Source organism: Chiloscyllium plagiosum, unplaced genomic scaffold, assembly GCF_037043375.1.
Source record: "Chiloscyllium plagiosum isolate Xiang-an unplaced genomic scaffold, Cpla_swu_hap1 HiC_scaffold_17, whole genome shotgun sequence".
NCBI lineage: Eukaryota > Metazoa > Chordata > Chondrichthyes > Orectolobiformes > Hemiscylliidae > Chiloscyllium > Chiloscyllium plagiosum.
Genome location: NW_028270155.1, coordinates 24827376 through 24851998, shown reverse-complemented (window position 1 = coordinate 24851998; position 24623 = coordinate 24827376). Strand labels below are relative to the sequence as shown.

Genomic DNA, 24623 nt, shown 5'->3' with positions numbered 1-24623 from the left:
GAGTCAGGGATATAGGTATAGCAGTCAGGGCGGTTTAGGGCACAAGTGCCACCTTTCTCAGCCAAGCGGTAGTCGAGGGCCATGCAATTTTTGAAGCAATGGTGTGGACAGCAACTGAGCAGGTCAAAGGTTGAAGTTGTGGCATTGGCAATCTCTTCCAGAGTGGTTGCAATAGAGCCCATATCAACCTTAATCTGGAGGGTGAAAGGTCAGATAGTGAAAAGGTTGGTGAGTTTTGAGAAGATTTGTAGCTCAAGTTGAGGTTCTGGCTGTAGGTTTGCTTGCTGAGTTGGAAGTTTCGTTTTCAGGTGTTTCGGCACCATACTAAGTAACGTCATCAGTGAGCCTCCGGATGAAGTGCTGGTGGTACAGCCCACTTTCTATTTATGTGTTTAGATTGATGATGTCATTTCCTGTGGTCTTAAATGTCTTAAATATAAACCTCCCCTTAACACCCCACTAGCCAAAGAATAGCAGAGCAAAAAGGCTGCAGAGTGCTTAGAGAAATTATTAATGATGGAGTGGCATGAGTCTTCTACTAAGTGTTTTAGTCTTTGGTGTCGCTCCTTGGCCAATCTGTAAGTTGGCCTCCAACAGATTCAGTAAATAAAACCAGGAAAGTTTGCACCAAAAAAACTTTACTCACTAATGCAACAGACCATGAATGGACAGACACAGTACAACAAACCACAGACATTAGACAGTGACAAACACAGAAAGTGAAAAAACTAGACCTGCAGAAAAAAATAGACAAACTTGCACAAAATAACAACACAGACAACACAGAAGCATGGATTAAAAAAAAAACACTTATCTGATTGACCCTTAACAGACACTGAAAAAGCCATCTTCGTAAGAGGATTAAATTACAACTGCCAGGATGCGGACAAGAAAGATTTCTTAGCCCCATTAGAAAAAACACTGAAAGACAACCAACTCTCAGAGGAAACCCAGCAAACCATCAGACAGTCGCACCAACATTCAGCAGGAAAAAGGAAGGAAACATACTCAGTACACAAGAAAGGAAAGTGCTAGAAAAATTGAAAAAAAGATAAAAATATTGTTATCCTACCTGCAGACAAAGGACACTTGACAGTCATTTTAAATCAAAGAAACTACATTGAGAAAGCGAATACACTACTTGCAGATACCAACACTTACCAATAGTTGGCGACAGATCTGGCCCTACAATTAGAGAACCGAATCATGCTCTACTCAAAGTACTTCAGAAATCTGGAGAAGTAAATAAGACAGACTTCCAAAAAGTGAAACCAGACAGATCCAACACACCACACTTTTACGGATTCACAAACCAGGAGCCCCCCTCAGACCCATAATTTCGCGACCTGGAACACCAACTTACAGATTGGCCAAGGAGCGACACCAAAGACTAAAACACTTAGTAGAAGACTCATGCCACTCCATCCACTCCACCCAAGAATTCCTGAAGACCAAAGACACCAAGATAGAAGAGGATGAAATAATGCTCTCCTTTGATGTAAAAGCCCTGTTCACATCAATCAACATCAACCTGGCCAAGGAAGGACTGACTATACTATTAGAAGAACTAAAAATACATATACCAAACACCAACTTCATCGGCAAGGACAATATCATCAAGCTAGTAGACCTATGCCTTACCACCCACTTCACCTTCAACAACAAAACCTACAGACAAACCAATGGAACACCCATGGGATCTTCAATATCAAGGTTCTTAGCAGAGGCAGTAATGCAGAGACTTGAACAAACAGCTCTGCCAACCATCCAAGCCAAACTTTGGGTCCATGACGTGGATGATATCTTTGTCATCACTAAAGGAAACAAATTAGAGGAAACCTTCAAGACAATCAATAATACCCTGATTAGCATAAAATTCACTAAAGAGGAGGAAAAACAACAACAAACTGCCATTCCTAGATGTCACAGTAGAGCAAACAGCCAATGGGGAACTTCAAACCAGTGTCTACAGGAAAACAACGCATACGGACCAAATACAGAACGACAGATGCAATCATCCCAGCACCCACAAACAAAGCTGCATGAAAGCATTATTTCAATGAGCCATCACATACCGCAGCACAGAGGAACTATGCAGAGCAAAGGAAAATCTCCTATACAGCGTATTCAAAAAGAACAAGTACCCAATGAACACAGTGCGTTGATTTCTCAGCAACAAACCCCAACAAGCAGACAAAACAGAAGTGACATCACCAACCCAAAGAAACCCAAACAGATAAGTAGAAAGCAGGAATTATGTACAGTACTTCACCTGAGGCCCACTGAAGATGTTACCTGGTAGGGTGATGAAACGTCTGGAAATGAACTTTTCAGCTCAGTGAGCAAACCTACATCCAAAACCTCAACTTGAGCTACAAACCTTCTCAGAACTCACTAAGACAAAGCATGTCCAGAAACCTGAGCCACACTCCCCTACATCAAACACATCTCGGAAAGGACTGCCAGACTACTCAGATCTAGTCTCAGTCCAGGAGGTAGGCAGCCAGGGGTAGGCCATTTGGCCACAAATGAAATAAGTGCTGTTGAAGGCCAACAAATGATTGCATTGGGTCCCAGTCCAAAAGGTGGTAAAAGAGCAATTAATGGCGGTCTTCTTGGCAACACTGGGATTCAGTATGCTTCCAACAGCAGTGGACCGGTAAGCAGACGAAGAAAGGAAGATGTAGTGAAGGCACCTACTGAAACCATGAGGAGAAAGTGAGGTCTGCAGATGCTGGAGATCAGAGCTGAAAATGTGTTGCTGGAAAAGCGCAGCAGGTCAGGCAGCATCCAGGGAAAAAGGAGAATCGACGTTTCGGGCATAAGCCCTTCTTTAGGAATGAGGAAAGTTTGTCCAGCAGGCTAAGATAAAAGGTAGGGAGGAGGGACTTGGGGGAGGGGCGTCGGAAATGTGATAGGTGGAAAGAGGTCAAGGTGAGGGTGATAGGTCAGACTGGGGTGGGGGCGGAGAGGTCGGGAAGAAGATTGCAGGTTAGGAAGGCGGTGCTGAATTCGATGGATTAGACTGAGACAAGGTGGGGGGAGGGGAAATGAGGAAACTGGTGAAATCCGAGTTCATCCCTTGTGGTTGGAGGGTTCCTAGGCGGAAGATGAGACGCTCTTCCTCCAACCGTCGTTTTGTTGTGGTCTGGCGATGGAGGAGTCCAAAGACCTGCATATCCTTGGTGGAGTGGGAGGGGGAATTGAAATGTTGAGCCACAGGGTGGTTGGGTTGGTTGGTCCGGGTGTCCCAGAGGTGTTCTCTGAAACGCTCCGCAAGTAGCCGGCCTGTCTCCCCAATATAGAGGAGGTCACATCGGGTGCAGAGGATGCAATAGATGATGTGTGTGGAGGTGCAGGTGAATCTGTGGCGGATATGGAAGTTTCCTTTGGGGCCTTGGAGGGAGGTGAGGGGGGAGGTGTGGGCGCAAGTCTTGCACCTCCTGCGGTTGCAGGGGAAGGTGCCAGGAGTGGAGGTTGGGTTGGTGGGGGGGTGTGGACCTGACGAGGGAGTCACGGAGGGAGTGGTCTTTACGGAATGCTGATAGGGGAGGGGAGGGAAATATATCCTTGGTGGTGGGGTCCGTTTGGAGGTGGCGGATATGACGGTGGATGATGCGCTGAACATGGAGATTGGTGGGGTGGTAGGTGAGGACCAGTGGGGTTCTGTCCTGGTGGCGGTTGGAGGGGCGGGGCTCAAGGGCGGAGGAGCGGGAAGTGGAAGAGATGCGGTGGAGGGCACTTCCCGCTGCCCTCCACCGCATCTCTTCCACTTCCCGCTCCTCCGCCCTTGAGCCCCGCCCCTCCAACCGCCACCAGGACAGAACCCCACTGGTCCTCACCTACCACCCCACCAATCTCCATGTACAGCGCATCATCCGCCGTCATTTCCGCCACCTCCAAACGGACCCCACCACCAAGGATATATTTCCCTCCCCTCCCCTATCAGCATTCCGTAAAGACCACTCCCTCCGTGACTCCCTCGTCAGGTCCACACCCCCCACCAACCCAACCTCCACTCCCGGCACCTTCCCCTGCAACCGCAGGAGGTGCAAGACTTGCGCCCACACCTCCCCCCTCACCTCCCTCCAAGGCCCCAAAGGAAACTTCCATATCCGCCACAGATTCACCTGCACCTCCACACACATCATCTATTGCATCCTCTGCACCCGATGTGGCCTCCTCTATATTGGGGAGACAGGCCGGCTACTTGCGGAGCGTTTCAGAGAACACCTCTGGGACACCCGGACCAACCAACCCAACCACCCTGTGGCTCAACACTTCAACTCCCCCTCCCACTCCACCAAGGATATGCAGGTCTTTGGACTCCTCCATCGCCAGACCACAACAACACGACAGTTGGAGGAAGAGCGCCTCATCTTCCGCCTAGGAACCCTCCAACCACAAGGGCTGAACTCGGATTTCACCAGTTTCCTCATTTCCCCTCCCCCCACCTTGTCTCAGTCAAATCCATCGAATTCAGCACCGCCTTCCTAACCTGCAATCTTCTTCCCGACCTCTCCGCCCTCACCCCAGTCTGACCTATCACCCTCACCTTGACCTCTTTCCACCTATCACGTTTCTGACACCCCTCCCCCTAGTCCCTCCTCCCTACCTTTGATCTTAGCCTGCTGGACAAACTTTCCTCATTCCTGAAGAAGGGCTTATGCCCGAAACGTCGATTCTCCTGTTCCCTGGATGCTGCCTGACCTGCTGCGCTTTTCCAGCAACACATTTTCACCTACTGAAACCAGCTTGCCATCCAAAGGATGTTTGCTTTTAACACAAATACTTCCTAGGGGTGCAGTCATGGCTGTGAGATTGGTGAGGAACATAGAGAGGGGTGCATGTGAGAGATTACGCTGATCGCCAATGGAGGTGAGTGTTATTCCCATAAGAGTTTGGGATGCTGACCAACCTAAGGAAACTAGGGGATGCGAAAAGCTATATCAGCAACAGAATAACCCTGATGCAACTACCATTCACCCGTGTCAGAATCATTAAAAAGTATGGATCTCAGGGGAATCCCTCCTTTGGATTGGATGGGAATATGGGCACAGACCCAGCAGCCAGAGCGGTTGACCTTTTGTGGATAAAGGTATGTCATATGAAGAAAAGTGTTGAAATGCAATTCCCTTTTGTTAGAAGCCACTAGGCTGTCCACAGGGCCCCAGTCAAATATACTTAGTGAAAGAAAGATAAAAAAAAAAGACTGTGGTGAAAGGCAGAATGATCAGGCTGAGCCATTCATGGATGAAGGCTGAAGATGTGTTGCTGCCGGAGGCTTCTGGTGTTCCTCCAGGGGGGACGCTCTTTTGCTTTGTGTCCTGTGCGTCCATGCGGCTTCCTCTTGACCTTGACTGCTGAACGGGTGACCAGCAGGACTAGGAATGGGCCTTTCCACCTTGGCTCCAATATGCCCTGTTCCTAATTCTTAGGCTTGGCGTACCTGTGAATGTAAACTTTGAAGAGTTTTGGATAACAGATGCTAATATTTCCCACTTGTCCAACACTATAGTGGCAGCTGTGTCAGTCACTGGGTTGGTTTTGAATCATCTACTAAATACATCTACTATTATTAGACAATATTTGTAACAATGGGTGTGAAGTGATTCGATAAAAGCAAGTTGTGGACAAATGAAAAATAGCCCACCAGGAAAGGAAGTGGTTAACAAACACAGAGTATCCCTCTGATAGCATGCGTCTCATTTGTTTATAAATGTAACACGCTCCAGCTCTTTTCCTAGCTGTTTTCTGAAAATCTGGGTGCCACCAAGTTTGTAATAGAGTATTAACCATTCCCTCTTTGCCCAAGTGTGTACAAATATCCACATAATCAACTAAAATAAGCAAAGAAGGAACACAAGCCTGTCCAGTCTGGCTCACCCACATTTTGGTTTGTGTATCAAGGGAGTACCCTATTTGAGGCCATAGTTTGTGCTCTTCAGCCGGGGACTTCCCCAGGTCTGGCATGTCTGTCCCCATATTGTCTCTATCTAGGTTTTGCTGGGGACCCAATGGGACCACATGTTTGGGGTGTAAGGCTACCTGCTTGGCAGCAGCATCTATCTGTTCACTTCTTTGGAGACTGTATCAGTTGCCTCAGCGTGAGCCGAACATCTTGATAACTGCCAGATAGATTGGACAAAAGAGCATTACTACTGGCTGCCCCGTGGAGGTTAAATCCTCCATGTTCCCATAAGGCTCTGTAATCATGGGTCACACCAAAAGCACAACAAAGAGTCAGTGCATTTTAACAGATATTCCTTTTGCGAGGATGCAAGCATGTCGATCCCCGCGTTAGCTCCAAGGTAACATTAAAGGCACATCACTCCCCAGTAGCTACATATCCGCGGTTAAAGAAAGGGCAGCCATTTGTCCCTGGGGGGATTTTGCTTTCTTGTTCCCAGTCCTGAAGGTGTAATACTGGGGCCTGCCTGTCCCCATTTTCAGGGTCCCCTTGGGAAAGGGTTGCTCAGCAGTGGTCGCTGGGAGGGCATCTGAGGTAGGTTCCACCCCCAGTGGGTGTCCTGGTCCCAATCAACCCTGTCAGGGCTGGCACACGGCGTTTGGGTTCGCGGAGGTGCTGGATATAATCGGTTTTACCTGTAACTTGCTTTGTGGTTCAGTCTGGTTCTGACCATCCCAATAGAAAACTACCGCTCACCTCATTTGTGACTGGAAATTCCTGGACTCGTTCATATTGTTTGTCCAGATTATGTTAGTGACACCAGGAGGAAGACATTGCAAAAGCATAGGGTTAAACAAAGGTGAATCAGCTTCTCGTTCATTTTTTCAAATGTGGGCTGAATACCCCTTCCGTCAGACTGATGGCCACTTATTTCAGTCTAATAACACAAGCCATTCGTATTCAGGCTACTCCCAGAATTTTGCTGCGTTTATATCTCTATCATCCTTTGAACATATTGAGCAAATTGGACTAGTTTGTTCTTGTGATCAGGGGCATGCTTCATTACTCTGATTCCTGGGATGTACCCTGGGTTAGGATGGCTCAGGCCGCTCATCACCATGATATCAGCAATGAAGACTGGACGCTTCATTTTCAAAATGAAGGAAAGGTTTGTAATAAGGGGGTCTGCTGGGGACAATCACAAGGTATTTGGGGCTCAGCAGATATCCAGGAATAAAATCTCCATCCTCATCCCTATCAGTGCCATCCCCGTCCTCAAATAGGGTCAGTTTGCCAGACAAAGGCTCGGTATTCTGAGTAGAATCTGTTCTTTATTTGAGAGAGTTGTTGCTTTAACCCTGTTGGTATTTTCCTCAGCCTTAGTGACCTTACACTGTTTCTCATGTTCCCTTTGTGTTTTTATCTACCCATTCACAGTCAGCTTTGAACATCTCCCAGCTTTTGCAAGTTCCATCTGCTATACATACCTCTATCCCCCAATCATGTGCAGAATTCCTTCAACTGGCCAGTCAGGTATCTTTCCATTCTTTAATTAGCAATGAATTAATGCAGCCATGCTTCGAATTAACCATGAGGCAATGAGACAGGTCACTGACAATGTGTAAAGGAAGAAAACCAAGCGATCCTGACAATTAATTCTGATTTTGTGATTCAGGGCTAATACAATTGATTATTAAAAAATAACAGAGGTAATTTAGAGGTGGAAACTGAACAAGTGACTAAGACATTTTAAAAGTCATCAATATAAACTGGAAATTCATTCATTTAAATTCAGTATTTAAAATATAAAATGTACACAGTTTCCAACTCTGAAATCCATTATAATTACTGGTTCTAGTCCCTTAATTTTAATTCCAGAATAGGTTCCTTAAGTGGTTCTGACCAATCATTGCTCATTTACAATGCTATAGGCTGTGAAGTGACTACAGCAGCATTAAAAGGTCTTCTCTACTCACATGGTATCAAAATACTTCTAATGCACAAATAATGGCCAAATCTAAAGATGCAGATATTTACAATAGGATATTAATTTTGTTACATGATTTATCACAACATAATATTGAACTGAAACTTCAATTCTCAGTGAGAGAGGGAAACTGATATCGAATAAGGCTATGACTGGCACTCAATCACCAATGAGATGCAGTAGTCTTAAAATTAAGTGGAAACAAACAAGTCTGAAACAAAGATTAAATCGGTTTGTTGCATTTTCTAAAAATAATACTGTTGGTTTGGGATATTTTGGATCGATCTTCATACTTCCGGTTTTACAATATTTAACTAAATTAAATAAAGTTCATGCAATTCCTCCACTCAATGAGCAAATGTTAAAGTCTGAAATGATTTTCCTCAATGTTAGATTTAGATTATAATTAAAAATTGAGCAGAGACCTGTTGTCATCCTGGAATAGAATGATTCTGCACCTGAGGCCCAGGTTTAATGCTACTGCTTTACTTCCTTTAGTCAATCCTTTCATTAGTCCAACACATAGAAGTGAGAGGGATGAAAATGATCTTTGGCAGGAGCATGACATAATGGGGAATTTGAGAGCAAGTTTATACTGATATCAAATAATGCAGATTCATTTTAAAAAGATTGTAATGTCAGCTTCCTCCATATTGTGAGAAACAAAGCTCACTCACTTCAATAATTTCAGTCCGAGACAAGATCTGAATCAGTAGTGTCATTTATTTTACCCTTGCAAGAAGGTGCGATGTCCACTGTCTACAAGGCAGGGACACACACACACCGAATTCAACGAATACACGATATTTATGTAATTTGGTTTCTTTTTTTTATCCCATTGCTCCTCCCCGTTTACATCTCCCACCTCTCTAAGACCAGCGCCCATTACTCCTGTCTATCTCTTGCCTTATCCGGCCTTATCTGTGACAAAATGCTTATTTCTGGCCTCACAAGGCCGTTTGACCACATCCTGCTGTGGCCCATTGTTAGGTATTATTTACTCCCTCCATCTGTGCTTTCCCCAACCATACTGATCCTTATGACCTTCTAATTGGGGTTTGTTCCTGTGTTTCTGTAAAAGTGGGAAACAGATGCTTATAACTACTGCTTGTGCAAGCATATCAGGCTTAACTGGTGAACTCGGATTTCACCAGTTTCCTCATTTCCCCTCCCCCCAGCCTGTCTCAGTCAAATCCATCAAATTCAGCACCGCCTCCCTAACCTGCAATCTTCTTCCCGACCTCTCCGCCCCCACCCCAATCTGTCCTATCACCCTCACCTTGACCTTTTTCCACCTATCACATTTCCGACGCCCCTCCCCCAAGTCCCTCCTCCCTATCTTTTATCTTAGCCTGCTGGACAAACTTTCCTCATTCCTGAAGAAGGGCTAATGCCCGAAACGTCGATTCTCCTGTTCCCTGGATGCTGCCTGACCTGCTGCGCTTCTCCAGCAACACATTTCCATCTCTGATCTCCAGCATCTGCAGACCTCATTTTCTCTTAACCTACATCCTCACAGCATCTTATCTATTTGTCTGTAACATCTATCATTGTTTTGCAGTCACGTTTCATTCTTGCATACAATTTTAGCTAATACATAAACAATTATGTATTTCCTCCACATAGTTTGCATTCTAGTTGACTCAGCTCTTAGTTGAAACAATTACACACTGTGTGAGTTCATTTACCTTGCATAAGTAATTATAATTGCAGAAGTAACACTACTTTACCTATATTCCACAATATTAAACTGATTTGAAATTAAATAAGATTGGCTTTCATGTAAGCATAAAAAGTGATTAGTTAGAAATTGACAGTAGGGCAGTTATGGCCTGTAAGAAGAATGCGGGGGGGGGGGGGGGGGCGAAGGGTTAATATTTAATTTCATAATCACTTTTGGTTCCTTAATCTTAAAAGAAATCATCTTAAATTCCCAAAATGCAAATCAAATTCAAAACAGTCTCAGATCTCGAGCTCCAGGGAACAAAACACAAACCTTCAATCACCAACAAACAAATGTGCATTCAAACCGAATCACAAAGGGTTAAACTTTCTACAAGCTGCAGGGAATCAGGGTTGAGTCAGTCTTTCTTTCTCTCTCTCTCTCTCTCTCTCTCGCACCCACACAAACATTTTTCAACTTTTGTCATATCTCAGTTTTTAGCTTTTCTTTAATTCTTGCTTATAAGGGTAATGAGGCACTCACATTCTAGAACAATCAAAGTTTGGGAGTTCAGCCTCATAAATCCTGGCTGTGACATATAGCTGCTTAACCAAGTGGGCAAAATCTAAATACCTCTCAGCCGTTCCATTTGCAATTCTAACAATATTTTCAAGGCAAGCCGTTCGTGCCTTTGCATTAGTCCACAACCCAGGGGAAATACAGCAGAGTCTTTAATAGTTGCCCAATGTGTTCCATTTGCCAAATTCATTAAAGTCTGTACATCCTGAAGCAAGCAACTATAATTACTGCAGATTTGTACTAGCCAATTAAAAATAATGTTGGGCACTCGAATGGATTGGGGGCATCTTGAAGTATGACGTGGATCTCGGAGTGGGTCCAGGGCTTATCAAATGGGGTTTCACCTGTCAATACCCTGGGGCAAGCAAATTCTTTATTACTAATTTTGTAAAGCGTGAGATGCTCTCAGCATCACTTTCCGTCTGGACACTAGGACTCTGTTGTGTACTCACTAGTATCTTGTGGCCGAGTAGCGAGAATTATAACAGCATTTCTAACAGCATTGTGTCCCTGGCCAGATTTTCTTTTTTTTTTTGGATGCAACAAAAGCAGCATTCACCCTCTATATTTCATCTCTCAAACAATATCAGCCAGTGACCTGGCAGGACCAGGGTATTTCCTACCTTACTCTTGATTCGAACATATTTACCATGGCACTACTGTGTTGAGACAATAGCCAGATGTGGGCCACCCTGCTCAGTGAGACAAGATTTACTTGTCCCCAGGGACAGCCCTTCTCTTGCATTTAGAGTTCAGCAATCCCACTACCCTGGAAGCAAACAAACAAGAAGCAAAGAACAAACACCAAAACAAATAGAACAAAACCTCGCAGACAAACAAGACAAAGCAGCAAAGCAAGACAAGCCAAGCCAAAAACAAATACAACAGAGAAGCAGAGACAGATACCAGAACTTGGGATTCCAGCGTACAACTCAAGGTGAACGCCACCGAATTAATCACAAAGTCCGTGCGGTCTCCTTCAACCCAATCTTGTCTCAGCGTCTCACAACAGTCCATAGCTACAAGGGAACCCAGTTCCCTACTCACGCTTGTTGGCTCAGAGGAGGAACGGCTACAAACTGCCAGGGGGACTTTGGAGAAGTTTCCAAACGCAACCTTCCTTGCTGCAGCACATTGCTAGCAGCTCAAGGTGTCATGTCAGATCCTGAAGGATCAAAACTAAAACTACCAGTCTCCGTCGTCACAGCCCAAACCTACCCACTCCATCTTGTGCCTGAGGGAAACACCACCAGTGATGAAAACAACTCTCCCGTCTTATCGCTGACTCAGGGAGGAAACCTCATCTCCTGTCTTGTCCCAAAAAAAACAAACCTGCTGACACAGGGAGGTTGTGCAAAATCGAGAAAAGTCCAGGAAACCTCATGAAGTAAAATAGGTTCTGCAGGCTACGCCAAATGTTGGGGATTAAATGAATGATGCAGTGGATGACTCCCTCATAACGGTCAAATTTAGGGGAACAATATATCGCACCATACAAACCTTGAGTTATTATCTGTTTGTTCGTGGGCTCATGGGGAGAGAGAAGTTGACCTAATGGTCACAACTCACTCCGACGAGATACAGAGAGTTGCGTGATTGTATAGGTTATAGTATAATTGCAGTATAATGAGCAGGTTAGGCACATTGCCCAGTCACTAGCCTCAGTCAAGGAGTGTCTGGACAGTGTTGGTTAGGAGCTGATAAACAGTATACAATAGGTTCTTGTAAAAGAAAAGCATTCCCATCCTGGGAAAGTATTCATTTATCAGGCATGAGTACACTGCAAGGCCAACCACCTCACTGAGCCTGGAAAATTATCAGTTTAGCAAGCAGACACTAATATGAGAATCAAAAATGGCTTCCAGGCTTTTAACATATGACAAAATGGCTGCTTCAGATCTAACAAATCTCCCACATGCACTAATAATATCCAGCTCAGACGATTCATTCTTCCTTTAATTCTGAACACTGCTTTAGAGGTAGGACATATCACAAAGTCATTTAACTTTGAAGAGCTATGTGAGCACAGATTTATGTGCCTCACCTGTTGTATATCCTTTGTTTTGTGTATGCAGAAGTCCTTCTGTTCAAAAAAAAAATTGAAATTATCTTTACTAAAAACAAAATGGACTGTGAATATCCAAGTGTGTATTTTGATGGAGATATTTTAATCTCCTGGGCTTTAGATTTTTTATTTGTAGGAGAGTAAGTATAAGTATTTTTTAAACAAACTGAATTGTTCCGTTTCTGGAAATCACTAATTAACAAGTTTTTTTTCCCTCTTTTGTGAATGAACCTTAGATTTTATAATTGAAATGATCATTTTGCTGTTAAAAGACCGCCTTTGCCTGAGCAAAAAGCTAAGAAAAGTGTCTGGGTGTGTACTGAGTCTCTAACCTATTATTTTACAAGTAATTTAGAATAAATATTGGGAGATTATTAATAAATGACCAGGGCTTCATTCTGCCACACAAGCATTGATATTATGATTCCTTAAACATTTTTAAGCAGGGTAGCCCAGGGTTAACTTTGCTATTTGTTTAGATTAGATTTCCTACAGCATGGAAACAGGCCCTTCGGCTCAACCAGTCCACACCGACCCTTCGGGGAGTAACCCACCCAAACCCATTTCCCTCTGACTAATACACCTAACACTATGGGCAATTTAGCATAGCCAATTCACCTGACCTGCACATCTTTGGACTGTGGGAGGAAACCAGAACACCCAGAGGAAACACAGAAACAGGGAGAATGTGCAAACTCCACACAGACAGTTGTCCGAGGCTGGAATCGAATCTGGTGCTGTGAGGCAGCAGTGCTAATCACTGAGCCACCGTGCCACCCCAAATAACCCAAGAAATCAGGTCTCATTAACAGTGGGGGAGGGGCGTTAGGTTCCTAATCATCATTTGTTCCATACTCGCGAGCTTTAACAGGACATCAATGTAAAATCATAGGTGTATAGTGGAATATTCCCAGAGTATGTTAGCTGGGTTGACTTCCAAGTTTTAAACAAACAAAATTTATTTACAAAATTTCAGAATGAAACACACAGAACAGAAAACAGAATATCTCTCTAAACCTGACTTAATGATGCTATTCCGAAAATACTTACAATGCATCCCTTAGCAAAAACGGTAAAAAATGGCATAGGCAACTTGGTTTGAAATCAGAAGGGCAGAGAGAAGGCTTCCAGTTTCCCCTGTGACTCTTACTCAGCTCACCCCTGAACTGAATTGAACTACACAACTAGAGAGCTGGCCACGCCCCATGACTATACCAATCTTTCAAAAGACCTTTCAAGCTTTTGGTTTGAAGCACTACCTTTTAGGCTAAGCAACAAAGCCCCAATGAACCATTCAAACTCCAGACACAATGGAGCCTGGCCAATTACCCTCTCTCTGGCACAAAAAAACCTCAAGGGCAAAGTAACCTTGTACAAGACCAATATGTGACACCTCCCCCCTGAAAAAAACCATCAATCATGAAAGATGGCTTCGTTTTTCAAAACCCTAAAAAAAAATTGGTTAATAGTTTAAATACTCATATACATTAACTAACTATAAACATGCAAACATGCACAATTACATTTGGATTCTGTCTGTGGTTCTCCCACCACCGAACACCTCTTTTTCTCACTTGAGTCTCAACAATGCATCGGTGATCATATTTTCTCAAGCAGCCACATGCACAATTTTCAAATTGAATGGCTGTAATAACAATCCCCATCCAAACAGTCTGGCACTTTTGTCCTTAAATTTCTCCACAAAGGTCAATGGGTTATGATCAGTATATACAATTGTCTCAGAAGCATTGCTGGTAATCTCAGCACAGAAATGTTGTAGTACCAACACCAAGCTTAAAGTATCTTTGAGAGTTTTGAGAAGATTTGTAGCTCAGGTTTAGGTTCTGGATGTGGGTTTGCTCGTTGAGCTGGAAGATTCATTTCCAGATATTTCATCACCCTGCTAGGTAACATCTTCAGTAGGCCTCCAGGTGAAGCAGTGCTGCTGATTCCTGCTTTCCATTTATATGTTTGTGTTTTTTTGGGGTGGTGATGTCATTTCCTGTTCTTTTTCTCAGGGGTAGTAAATGGGGTCTAACTCAATGTGTTTGTTGATAGAGTTCAGATTGGAATGCCATGCTTCTAGGAATTCTCGTGCGTGTCTGTTTGGCTTGTCCTCGGGTGAATGTGTTGACCCAATCAAAATTGTGTCCTTCCTTATCTGTATGTAAGGATACGAGTGAGAGAGGGTCACGTCATTTTGTGGCTAATTGATATTCATGTATCCTGGTGGCTAGTTTTCTGCCTGTTTGTCCAATGTAGTGTTTGTTACAGTCCTCACACAGTATTTTGTAAATTAAATGAGTTTTGCTTGTTGTTTGTGCAGGGTCTTTCAAGTTTATTAGCTGCAGGAGCACAGCACTGACACTCAGATTGCTGGCATCAATAGCCACCTTGAAAGGCTTTGTGTAATCTGGTGTGGCTAATACTGGGGCAGTGGTTAACACAGTTTATAGGTGATTATCGGTGATTGGAGCGGCCGTTCTGCTGAAGTGCAGTACAAAACTTCGGTAATATCCACTCAATCCCAGGAGTCGTAGTACAGCTCTTTTTGTCAATGGTATGGGACATTCCCTAATTACTTTCATTTTCGCATCCTGTGGGGCCATTTGTCCATGTCCAGTAACATGGCCCAGGAAGGTGACTTGGACTTTGGCAAATTCACTTTTTTCTACAATCATTTTAGCTGTGCTATTACAGAATAGAACAGCCTCTGGAAATCTCATTGATACATCTATTAATGTTAACAAATACTGATTCTCACTTTTTGTTTGGGGTAGGTGACCTATGCAATCAATTAAGACTCTTGTAAAAGGTTCCTCAAATGCAGGAATATGTATTAAAGGTGCATATTTTATTATCACCTGAGGTTTTCCTATTACCTGACATGTATGACATGTCTGGCAAAATTCAACTACGTCCTTGTGCAGTTCAGGCCAGTAAAATGTCTTTGTTTAGCCTGTGTTTTCCTCACTCTGAAATGATCTCCCAATGGTAGCTCATGCATCAGTTGCAACACCACCCTTCTATACCCGACTGGCAATACAATTTGATGAATCTCTACCCATTTCTCGTCTTGAATATGTGATGGTCTCCATTTCCTCATTAAGATATCATTTTTCAGGTAATAACACACAGGGATACATTCAAATTCTTTCTATGTGTATGCCTTTTGATCCAACTGTTTTAAATGTTCATCTTTCTGCTGCAAATCGATGGCTTTTTACAGAGCTAATGATATTTGCATGATCATTTATTTGCTCCTGTTTTATCTCAGTTAACTGATCAAGCACACTTTTTTCTAATGCCACTTTAGCTTCCTTATCTGTACACTTTGATCTCTTCTGCTTCAACTGGTGACTCTGTGCCCTCGTTACTGCGCAATCAGGGAAGATTCCCAAGCTTCAGTTACTTGAGTCTCCACTGGTTTTTCAACTATAGTAGGCAATACACCTACCAATGAATAGCTATATCATTCACAAGGACAAATTATATTCCTGGAGCTGAGAGTTTGTCCAGTACTCCTACCACCAATTCTCCTCTCTTCTCTGGACACTCTCGCCTCATTTTACATAATTGAGTGATTTTGACTCACCATGAATTCCTGTTACCAGTACCTTTTCTGGCAATAATTCTTCAGGAGTACATATCTCCTTATCCTTCAGCATCACAGACTGAGAGGATTCTGTGTCCCTTAATGTTGTAACCTCTTAACCTGCCACTCCTGGCCTGTGTGAATAAACTTTACCATTGCAGTTGTATTCTTTAAGCAGATCTAGCACTTCCTCCTTAACCAAGCTGTGATCAGCTTGTGCACTCTGATGCAGCTTTCTAGCTTCCACTATGCTTTCTGTCACCATTCCAACAAAACTTCTACACTTATCCTGCTTTCCCACGTCTGGCTTTCTTGTGCTTTTCCTAGCCAACCAACACTGATTTCATGTGGCCGACATTATTGCAATGAAACCTCTGGAGATTTTTACTTTTTGTTCCCCTCAAGGGTTTCCTTTTCACCCTGTGGTAAGTTCTCCTTATGATCTTCAACGAAATCTACTTTTCCTTTCCCTTAAATATTGAGCTACTGCTGAAATTACCTCATCTTTCCTCACATTAGGAGGTAAATTTGACTCCAGCTTCTCTATTGATTCCCACAGCTTGGTCTTATTTGCCTTTTGTAAAACTCCCAAGGTCACTTCTTCCACCTCCAGAAACTCCTTGGTGACTGAAAGAGCTATTGCTCTCTGAGTGCTGTTTAAACCAACCAAATCAACAACTGAAATAAAAGACACTAACACCTACCACTCGCTGTTTAAATCCTGCAAAGAGCCCCCAGTATAGGGGATATTCCTGGAGTAAATCAGCTGGGTTGACTGCCAAGTTTTAAACAAACAAAATTTATTTCCAAAATTATGGCATGAAACACAAAGAACAGAAAACAAAATACCTGATAGATTATCCTCTCCAATGGATAATGATGCTGTTCCGAAAATACTTGCAACAGTCCTAATACACACATCCCTTTGTACAAATAGTAAAAAATGGCACAGGCAACTTATAGTTCAAAATCAGATGGACAGAAGGAAGACTTCTAGTTTCCCCTGTGGCTCTTACTCTACTCAGTCCTGAACTGAATTAAACTGCACAGCTGGAGAGCTGGCCATGCCCCCAAGATTATACCAGTTCTTCAAAAGCTTTCAAGCTTTTGGTCTGAAGCACCACCTGTTAGGGTAAACAACAAGGTCCCAATGAACCATTCAAACTTCAGACATTATGGAGCCTGGCGAATTACCTCTCTAACAAATAAAAACCCAAGGGCAAAGTAACCTTGTACAAGACCAACATTGTGACATTTGTAGGCCTACACCATAAATAAATATTCTCGGCAAGTCTTCAATTGTCGTCATTTGTGCATGTACTCATTGTAGTTGTTTCATAGACAATTTATAGCAAGATCTTGAAATGTTTAACTAAATGATGGTTTGTAATTATGGTTTGATAGAAATAAATGATCTTATGGAATGCTGTATATTCCATCTAAAATCACAAACTTTATCAGAATCACTTAACAGAATCATCAACAGTAAATTCAAAGGACATTCCAACATATTCTTTTTTGAACAAAAAAAAAAGGTTGTTAGCAGGAACCTGAATCTGAGGGATTCTGGTAGACTGAAGCAGAATAGGTCTCTGATTTTTGAACTAACTGTGAACCCATTGAGATGGGCAAAAAAAAGTAAAGGAGAAAAATAAGATTATTCCAAAAGGAGGATAGATTAAGCATGCAACATACCAAAGTTGTATAACACAGAAACATGTGTAAAGCTGCAGGAGATTCAAGTATGAACAGTTTCAAGCAGGCATTTGGATAGAGGACAACAACAATACATCATGGTCAAATTATTGTTTGGTTCCCCTAAAATATCAAAGAAAAATCTTGAAATGAGAAAAATATAACACCATCAAATAACTGTTCGAGAGTTGAAAAAATGCACAATATATTGAAGTGCTTCATTTTGCACTCACAAGGACATTGGCAAGAATACCACTGTAAAGTGTAAAAACATTTTATACTTTTATAAGAAGAGAGTGTTGATTGACAGAGGTAATAACATGGAGGATGCAACAGTTGAATGTTTGAGAGTTAACTTTTGAACTTGGTTTAAGTTTAAACTGGGCAGATTGTCTGTGATTGGTTAAGACCCTCAGGAATTAAATCAGAAAATAGGCATTTCTGCTTAAGTCGAAACAGCCACAATATGTGTACTGTTATTCCTGCTTGCAAAGAATATAGCTCTTTGCATTTCTTATGTTGCTTCCTATACATGTAAGTATGCCACACTGCAAACCTGACTGAACATTCTACATTGGTTGTCAATGTCATTCCTGATATGCATATCATTCCTGAAAGCAATGATATGCTTTCCTTTGTTGGTCAGAGTATTGAGTACGGGAGTTGGGAGGTCATTTTGCGGCTGTACAGGACATTGGTTAGGCCACTTTTGGAATATTGTGTGTAATTCTGGTCTCCTTTCTATCGGAAAGATGTTGTGAAACTTAGAACATCGAACATAGAACATAGAACAGTACAGCACAGAACAGGCCCTTCGGTCCATGATGTTGTGCCGAACATTTGTCCAAGCTTAAGCACCTATCCATGTACCTATCTAATTGCTGCTTAAAGGTCACCAATGATTCTGACTCTGCCACTCCCACAGGTAGCGCATTCCATGCCCCCACCACTCGCTGAGTAAAGAACCTACCCCTGACATCCCCCCTATACCTTCCACCCTTCACCTTAAATTTATGTCCCCTTGTAACACTCTGTTGTACGCAGGGAAAAAGTCTCTGACTGTCTACTCTATCTATTCCCCTGATCATCTTATAAACCTCTATCAAGTTACCTCTCATCCTTCTCCGTTCCAATGAGAAAAGGCCTAGCACTCTCAACCTATCCTCATACGACCTATTCTCCATTCCAGGCAACATCCTGGTTAATCTCCTCTGCACCCTCTCCAAAGCTTCCACATCTTTCCTAAAATGAGGTGATCAGAACTGCACACAGTACTCCAAATGTGGCCTTACCAAGGTCCTATACATCTGCAACATCACCTCACGACTCTTGAATTCAATCCTTCTGCAAATGAACGCTAATACACCATAGGCCTTCTTACAAGCTCTATCCACCTGAGTGGCAACTTTCAAAGATCTATGAACATAGACCCCAAGATCCCTCTGCTTCTCCACCTTACTAAGAACCCTACCGTTAACCCTGTATTCCGCATTCTTATTTGTCCTTCCAAAATGGACAACCTCACACTTGACAGGGTTGAACTCCATCTGCCACTCCTCAGCCTAGCTCTGCATCATATCTAAGTCCCTTTGCAGCCGACAACAACCCTTGAAACTTGAAAGGGTTCAGAAAGGATTTACAATGATGTTGCCAGGGTTGGAAGATTTGAGCTATAGGGAGAGACTGAATAGGCTGAGGCTGTTTTCCCTGGAGTGTCGAAGGCTGAAGGGTGATCTTATAGTAGTTTACAAAATCATGAGGGGGATGGATAGGATAAATAGACAAAGTCTCTTCTCAGGAGTCGGGGAGTCTAGAACTAGAGGACATAGGTTTAGGGTGAGAGGGGAAAGATATAAAAGAGACCTACGGGGCAACTTTTTCACGGACTGGGTGGTACATGCATGGAATAAGATGCCAGAGGAAGTGGTGGAGGCTGGTACGATTGCAACATTTAGAAGGCATCTGGATGGTTATATGATTGGAAGGATTTGGAGGGATATGGACCAGCTACTGGCAGGTGGGACTAGATTGCGTTGAGAGATCTGGTCGGCATGAACAAGTTGGACCGAAGGGTCTGTTTCTGTGCTGTACATATCTATGACTCTATAATTATTTCATTGCAAATACTACAGGTGCCAACCCTTTATCAAAATGCTCTGGACCAGCCAGTTTTCAGAATTCAGAATTTCTTGAATTTCAGAATAAGTGACAGTTTGATGGTGAAATTTTTAAAAATCTTACCAAATAGCAGAAAACCAGGCCCTGAAACAGAATTGAGGTCTGCCAGTGCTGGGCCAATCCTCCCACATATTGCATCTAAGTGAACTGCATCAAGTAGGTGTGGAGTTGGGTTAAAAGTTTGTACACCAAACAATCTTATTAGTGAGAAAAAAAAACTTCATGAAATAAACATTCAGATTTCGGAGCGTTTTGGATTTGGGGATTTCTGATAAAAGATTTTGTGTTTTTATTTTCCCAGACTTCTCACCATAATCCATGTTGTTCCAGAGTTAGGACGATTAGAACATAGAACATAGAACATAGAACAATACAGCACAGAACAGGCCCTTCGGCCCACGATGTTGTGCCGAACTTCTAACCTAGATTAAGTACCCATCCATGTACCTATCCAAATGCCGCTTAAAGGTCGCCAATGATTCCGACTCTACCACTCCCACGGGCAGCGCATTCCATGCCCCCACCACTCTCTGGGTAAAGAACCCACCCCTGACATCTCCCCTATACCTTCCACCCTTCACCTTAAATTTATGTCCCCTTGTAACACTCTGTTGTACCCGGGGAAAAAGTTTCTGACTGTCTACTCTATCTATTCCTCTGATCATCTTATAAACCTCTATCAAGTCACCCCTCATCCTTCGCCGTTCCAACGAGAAAAGGCCGAGAACTCTCAACCTATCCTCGTACGACTTCCTCTCCATTCCAGGCAACATCCTGGTAAATCTTCTCTGCACCCTCTCCAAAGCTTCCACATCTTTCCTAAAGTGAGGCGACCAGAACTGCACACAGTACTCCAACTGTGGCCTAACCAAAGTCCTGTACAGCTGCAACATCACTTCACGACTCTTGAATTCAATCCCTCTGCTAATGAACGATAATACTCCATAGGCCTTCTTACAAACTCTATCCACCTGAGTGGCAACCTTCAAAGATCTATGTACATAGACCCCAAGATCCCTCTGTTCCTCCACCTGACTAAGAACCCTACCATTAACCCTGTATTCCGCATTCTTATTTGTTCTTCCAAAATGGACAACCTCACACTTGGCAGGGTTGAACTCCATCTGCCACTCCTCAGCCCAGCTCTGCATCATATCTAAGTCCCTCTGCAGCCGACAACAGCCCTCCTCACTGTCCACAACTCCACCTATCTTCGTATCATCTGCAAATTTACTGACCCACCCTTCGACTCCCTCATCTAAGTCATTAATAAAAATTACAAACAGCAGAGGACCCAGAACTGATCCCTGCGGAACTCCACTTGTAACTGGGCTCCAGGCTGAATATTTACCATCTACCACCACTCTCTGCCTTCGACCGGTTAGCCAGTTTTCTATCCAATTGGCCAAATTTCCCTCTATCCCATGCCTCCTGACTTTCCGCATAAGCCTACCATGGGGAACCTTATCAAATGCCTTACTAAAATCCATGTACACTACATCCACTGCTCTTCCCTCATCCACATGCTTGGTCACCTCCTCGAAGAATTCAATAAGACTTGTAAGGCAAGACCTACCCTTCACAAATCCGTGCTGGCTGTCCCTAATCAAGCAGTGTCTTTCCAGATACTCATAAATCCTATCCCTCAGTACCCTTTCCATTACTTTGCCTACCACAGAAGTAAGACTAACAGGCCTGTAATTCCCGGGGTTATCCCTATTCCCTTTTTTGAACAGGGGCACAACATTCGCTACTCTCCAGTCCCCTGGTACCACCCCCGTTGCCAGTGAAGACGAGAAGATCATTGCCAACGGTACTGCAATTTCCTCTCTTGCTTCCCACATAATCCTAGGATATATCCCGTCAGGCCCGGGGGACTTGTCTATCCTCAAGTTGTTCAAAATGTCCAACACATCTTCCTTCCTAACAGGTATCTCTTCTAGCTTACCAGTCCATTTCACACTCTCCTCTTCTACAATACGGTCCCTCTCGTTCGTAAATACTGAAGAGAAGTACTTGTTCAAGACCTCTCCTATCTCTTCCGACTCAATACACAGTCTCCCACTACTGTCCTTGATCGGACCTACCCTCGTTCTCGTCATTCTCAGGTTTCTCACATACGCATAAAATGCCTTGGGGTTATCCTTGATCCTATCCGCCAACGATTTTTCATGCCCTCTCTTAGCTCTCCTAATCCCTTTCTTCAGGTCCCTTCTGGCTATCCTGTATCCCTCCACTGCTCTGTCTGAATCCTGTTTCCTCAACCTTATGTAAGCCTCCTTCTTCCTCTTTACCAGACATTCAACCTCTCTCGTCAACCAAGGCTCCCTCACACGACCATTTCTTTCCTGCCTGATAGGTACATACATATCATGGACATGTCGTATCTGCTCTTTGAAAAAGTTCCACATTTCCACCACATCCTTCCCTGACAGCCTCAGCTCCCAACGTATACTCCTCAAATCCTGCCTTACAGCATCGTAATTTCCCTTCCCCCAATTATAAAATCTACCTTGTTGTGCGCACCTATCTCTCTCCATAACCAAGGTGAAAGTCACAGAATTGTGTTCACCATCACCAAAATGTTCACCCACTAACAAGCCCACCACTTGTCCCGGTTCATTACCGAGTACCAAATCCAATATGGCCTCCCCTCTGGTTGGACAATCTACATACTGCGTTAGAAAAGCTTCCTGGACACACTGCACAAACACCGCCCCATCCAATCTACTTGATCTAAAGAGCTTCCAATCAATATTTGGGAAGTTGAAGTCGCCCATGACTACGACCCTGTGGCTTCTGCACCTTTCCAAAATCTGTTTCCCAATCTGTTTCTCCACATCTCTGCTGCTATTGGGGGGCCTATAGTAAACACCCAACAAGGTGACTGCACCTTTCCTATTTCTGACTTCAGCCCATACTACCTCCAGAGGCAGATCCCCCTCAAACTTCCTTTCTGCAGCCGTTATACCATTTCTAATTAGCAATGCCACCCCCCCTCCTTTTTTCCCACCCTCCCTATTCTTACTGAAACACCTGTAACCAGGAACCTCCAACAGCCATTCCTGTCCCACATCTATCCACGTTTCAGTGATGGCCACAACATCGTAGTCCCAGGTACCGATCCACGCCTTAAGTTCACCCACCTTATTTCTGATACTCCTTGCGTTGAAGTATACGCACTTGAGCCCATCTCTGTGTCTGCAAGTAGTCCCTGTCAGTGCTACCTTCTCCACAGCCTCCCTACAGTCTTGGGCATCCTGACAAACAGCTAACCTAATTCTTTTTGTCATGGTCGCCAGGTCATGAACAGTCAAAGTGATGGACATGTTGCTGTATGACACGCATGCAATATGTGCCAGTAGTTTACTCAGCAAACACTTTGAATACATTTCAACTAAACGACCATGTCTTGAACTCTAGATAGAATAGTCCTCGGTCATATCAAGGAGGACTGTCATCAGTCAGGAGGTCTCAGTCCAGTCAGTCTGAGGCAGTGCCTGTTATCAGTTCAGGAGCTTGGACACCACTCAGTTAGCCATATGAGGCAGTCAGGCTCAGGCTTTCTATGTCACTACAGTCCAGGGAAGGGGGTCATGGTCAGTTCTTCACATGCAGGGTCCCACCAGTCTGGTGATTAGAGATAAGTCCTTTGGGGAGCTGCATATGAAGAGCAGTCAGGGGCCTGATCATCCATCAGTCAGCTGTCTTTCCAGCTTGGTTTGTGGGAAGGCCATGGTAAGTCCAGGAGGTCTGTTCACTGAAAATCAATGCAGGTTATCAGGGAAGGTCACAGTGGTGGTTGAGTGCAAGTTAGTGAGGCAGCATACAAAGGTGGCATACATAATTTCTCTCCCTCTCTCTTTAATTTTCGCTCTCACTCTTGCTCTCGCTCTAAGTGAAAGCATGATATCTCATTGTACAACCTTCTTCCTTCACAATGATTTGATTTTTTGATATTTTCAGATGACTCATTTGTTTGGACACATTATGAAATAATGGAAAGTGTTCCCATGTGTTTTCATGGTATATGGTTACTTCCCTTTTATTGCTTTGCCCAAGGCTTAGACTTGCTGTAAACCAACCTCCTGATGTCTGTGTTCTCAAAGCAGTGTATTACCTTTTTATATCACCCAGCCTTTATGTTACTTGTTGTGATACATTTTGAAAGCTTATGTAGCTCAGTATCACTGAGGGGAATAGATATACTTTGAGAATATAATTTAAGCCAATTTTGTCTGCATTTGTTGTATTTTTACATTACTTTTGTTTTACAACATCAATACTCTTACAGGTTGATATATTCTCACCATTCTTCAGGGTTACTGGATTCAAGGCATTTGACAGACCTGACAAGCTATATTTGCAACCAGCTCTACATTCTAACCTACACTGCTCAGTTAAGAAGCATTGTCTCTTGGAGCAGAGTGAGTGCCAAGTTGATATCTTTGTCACTCAATACAGATATATAGCAACAGACATTTCAGACTATAGGACTATAGTGCAACAGTACAAAACAACAATACTCTTTCAGCATAGATAACTGATTACTTTCTTATCCACTCCTCACTCCTTGAACAATCTCATCCTTTTCCCAGAGTCAATAAATCATTACAGTAACTGAATTGAAACTATCAGAAATATAGATGTGCGAGGGACACAAACAACAATTCCTTAACACCACTTGCTCTGGGGACAAACTCCAATAATACAGATTAATTCTAAAAGACATTTTGAGTTTTTGTTTGGGTCTTTGATTTTCTGGATTAAATAATACCATTTGGAATATGTGATTTAATTTGGATGTGGAACTCAATTTCCAGCTCTCGTAAAGCATGAACATGCTCAGATAAAGATAAATTAAGATTTTTAGTAAGAAAAATTACACTGGGCAATGGGCACTGGCATCTTAATATGTCACAATGATTTTTTTTGTTACTGCAAATTCTT

The 24623-nt window shown here is 43.2% G+C and overlaps 2 protein-coding genes across 2 annotated transcripts in view; both read left to right on the top strand.

Annotated features, from left to right (window-relative positions):
• cdh13 (cadherin 13, H-cadherin (heart)) overlaps window positions 1-24623 on the top strand; it is a 1096178-nt gene that overhangs the window by 97116 nt on the left and 974439 nt on the right. The window lies entirely within an intron of this gene.
• The window catches only part of LOC148147291 (uncharacterized), a 32923-nt gene continuing 9545 nt past the window's right edge, over window positions 1246-24623 (top strand). The window contains exon 1 of the mRNA XM_087996122.1: window positions 1246-2140. Coding sequence (XP_087852248.1) covers window positions 1484-2140 — 657 coding nt within the window. The 5' untranslated portion in view covers window positions 1246-1483. The remainder of the gene's footprint in view (window positions 2141-24623) is intronic.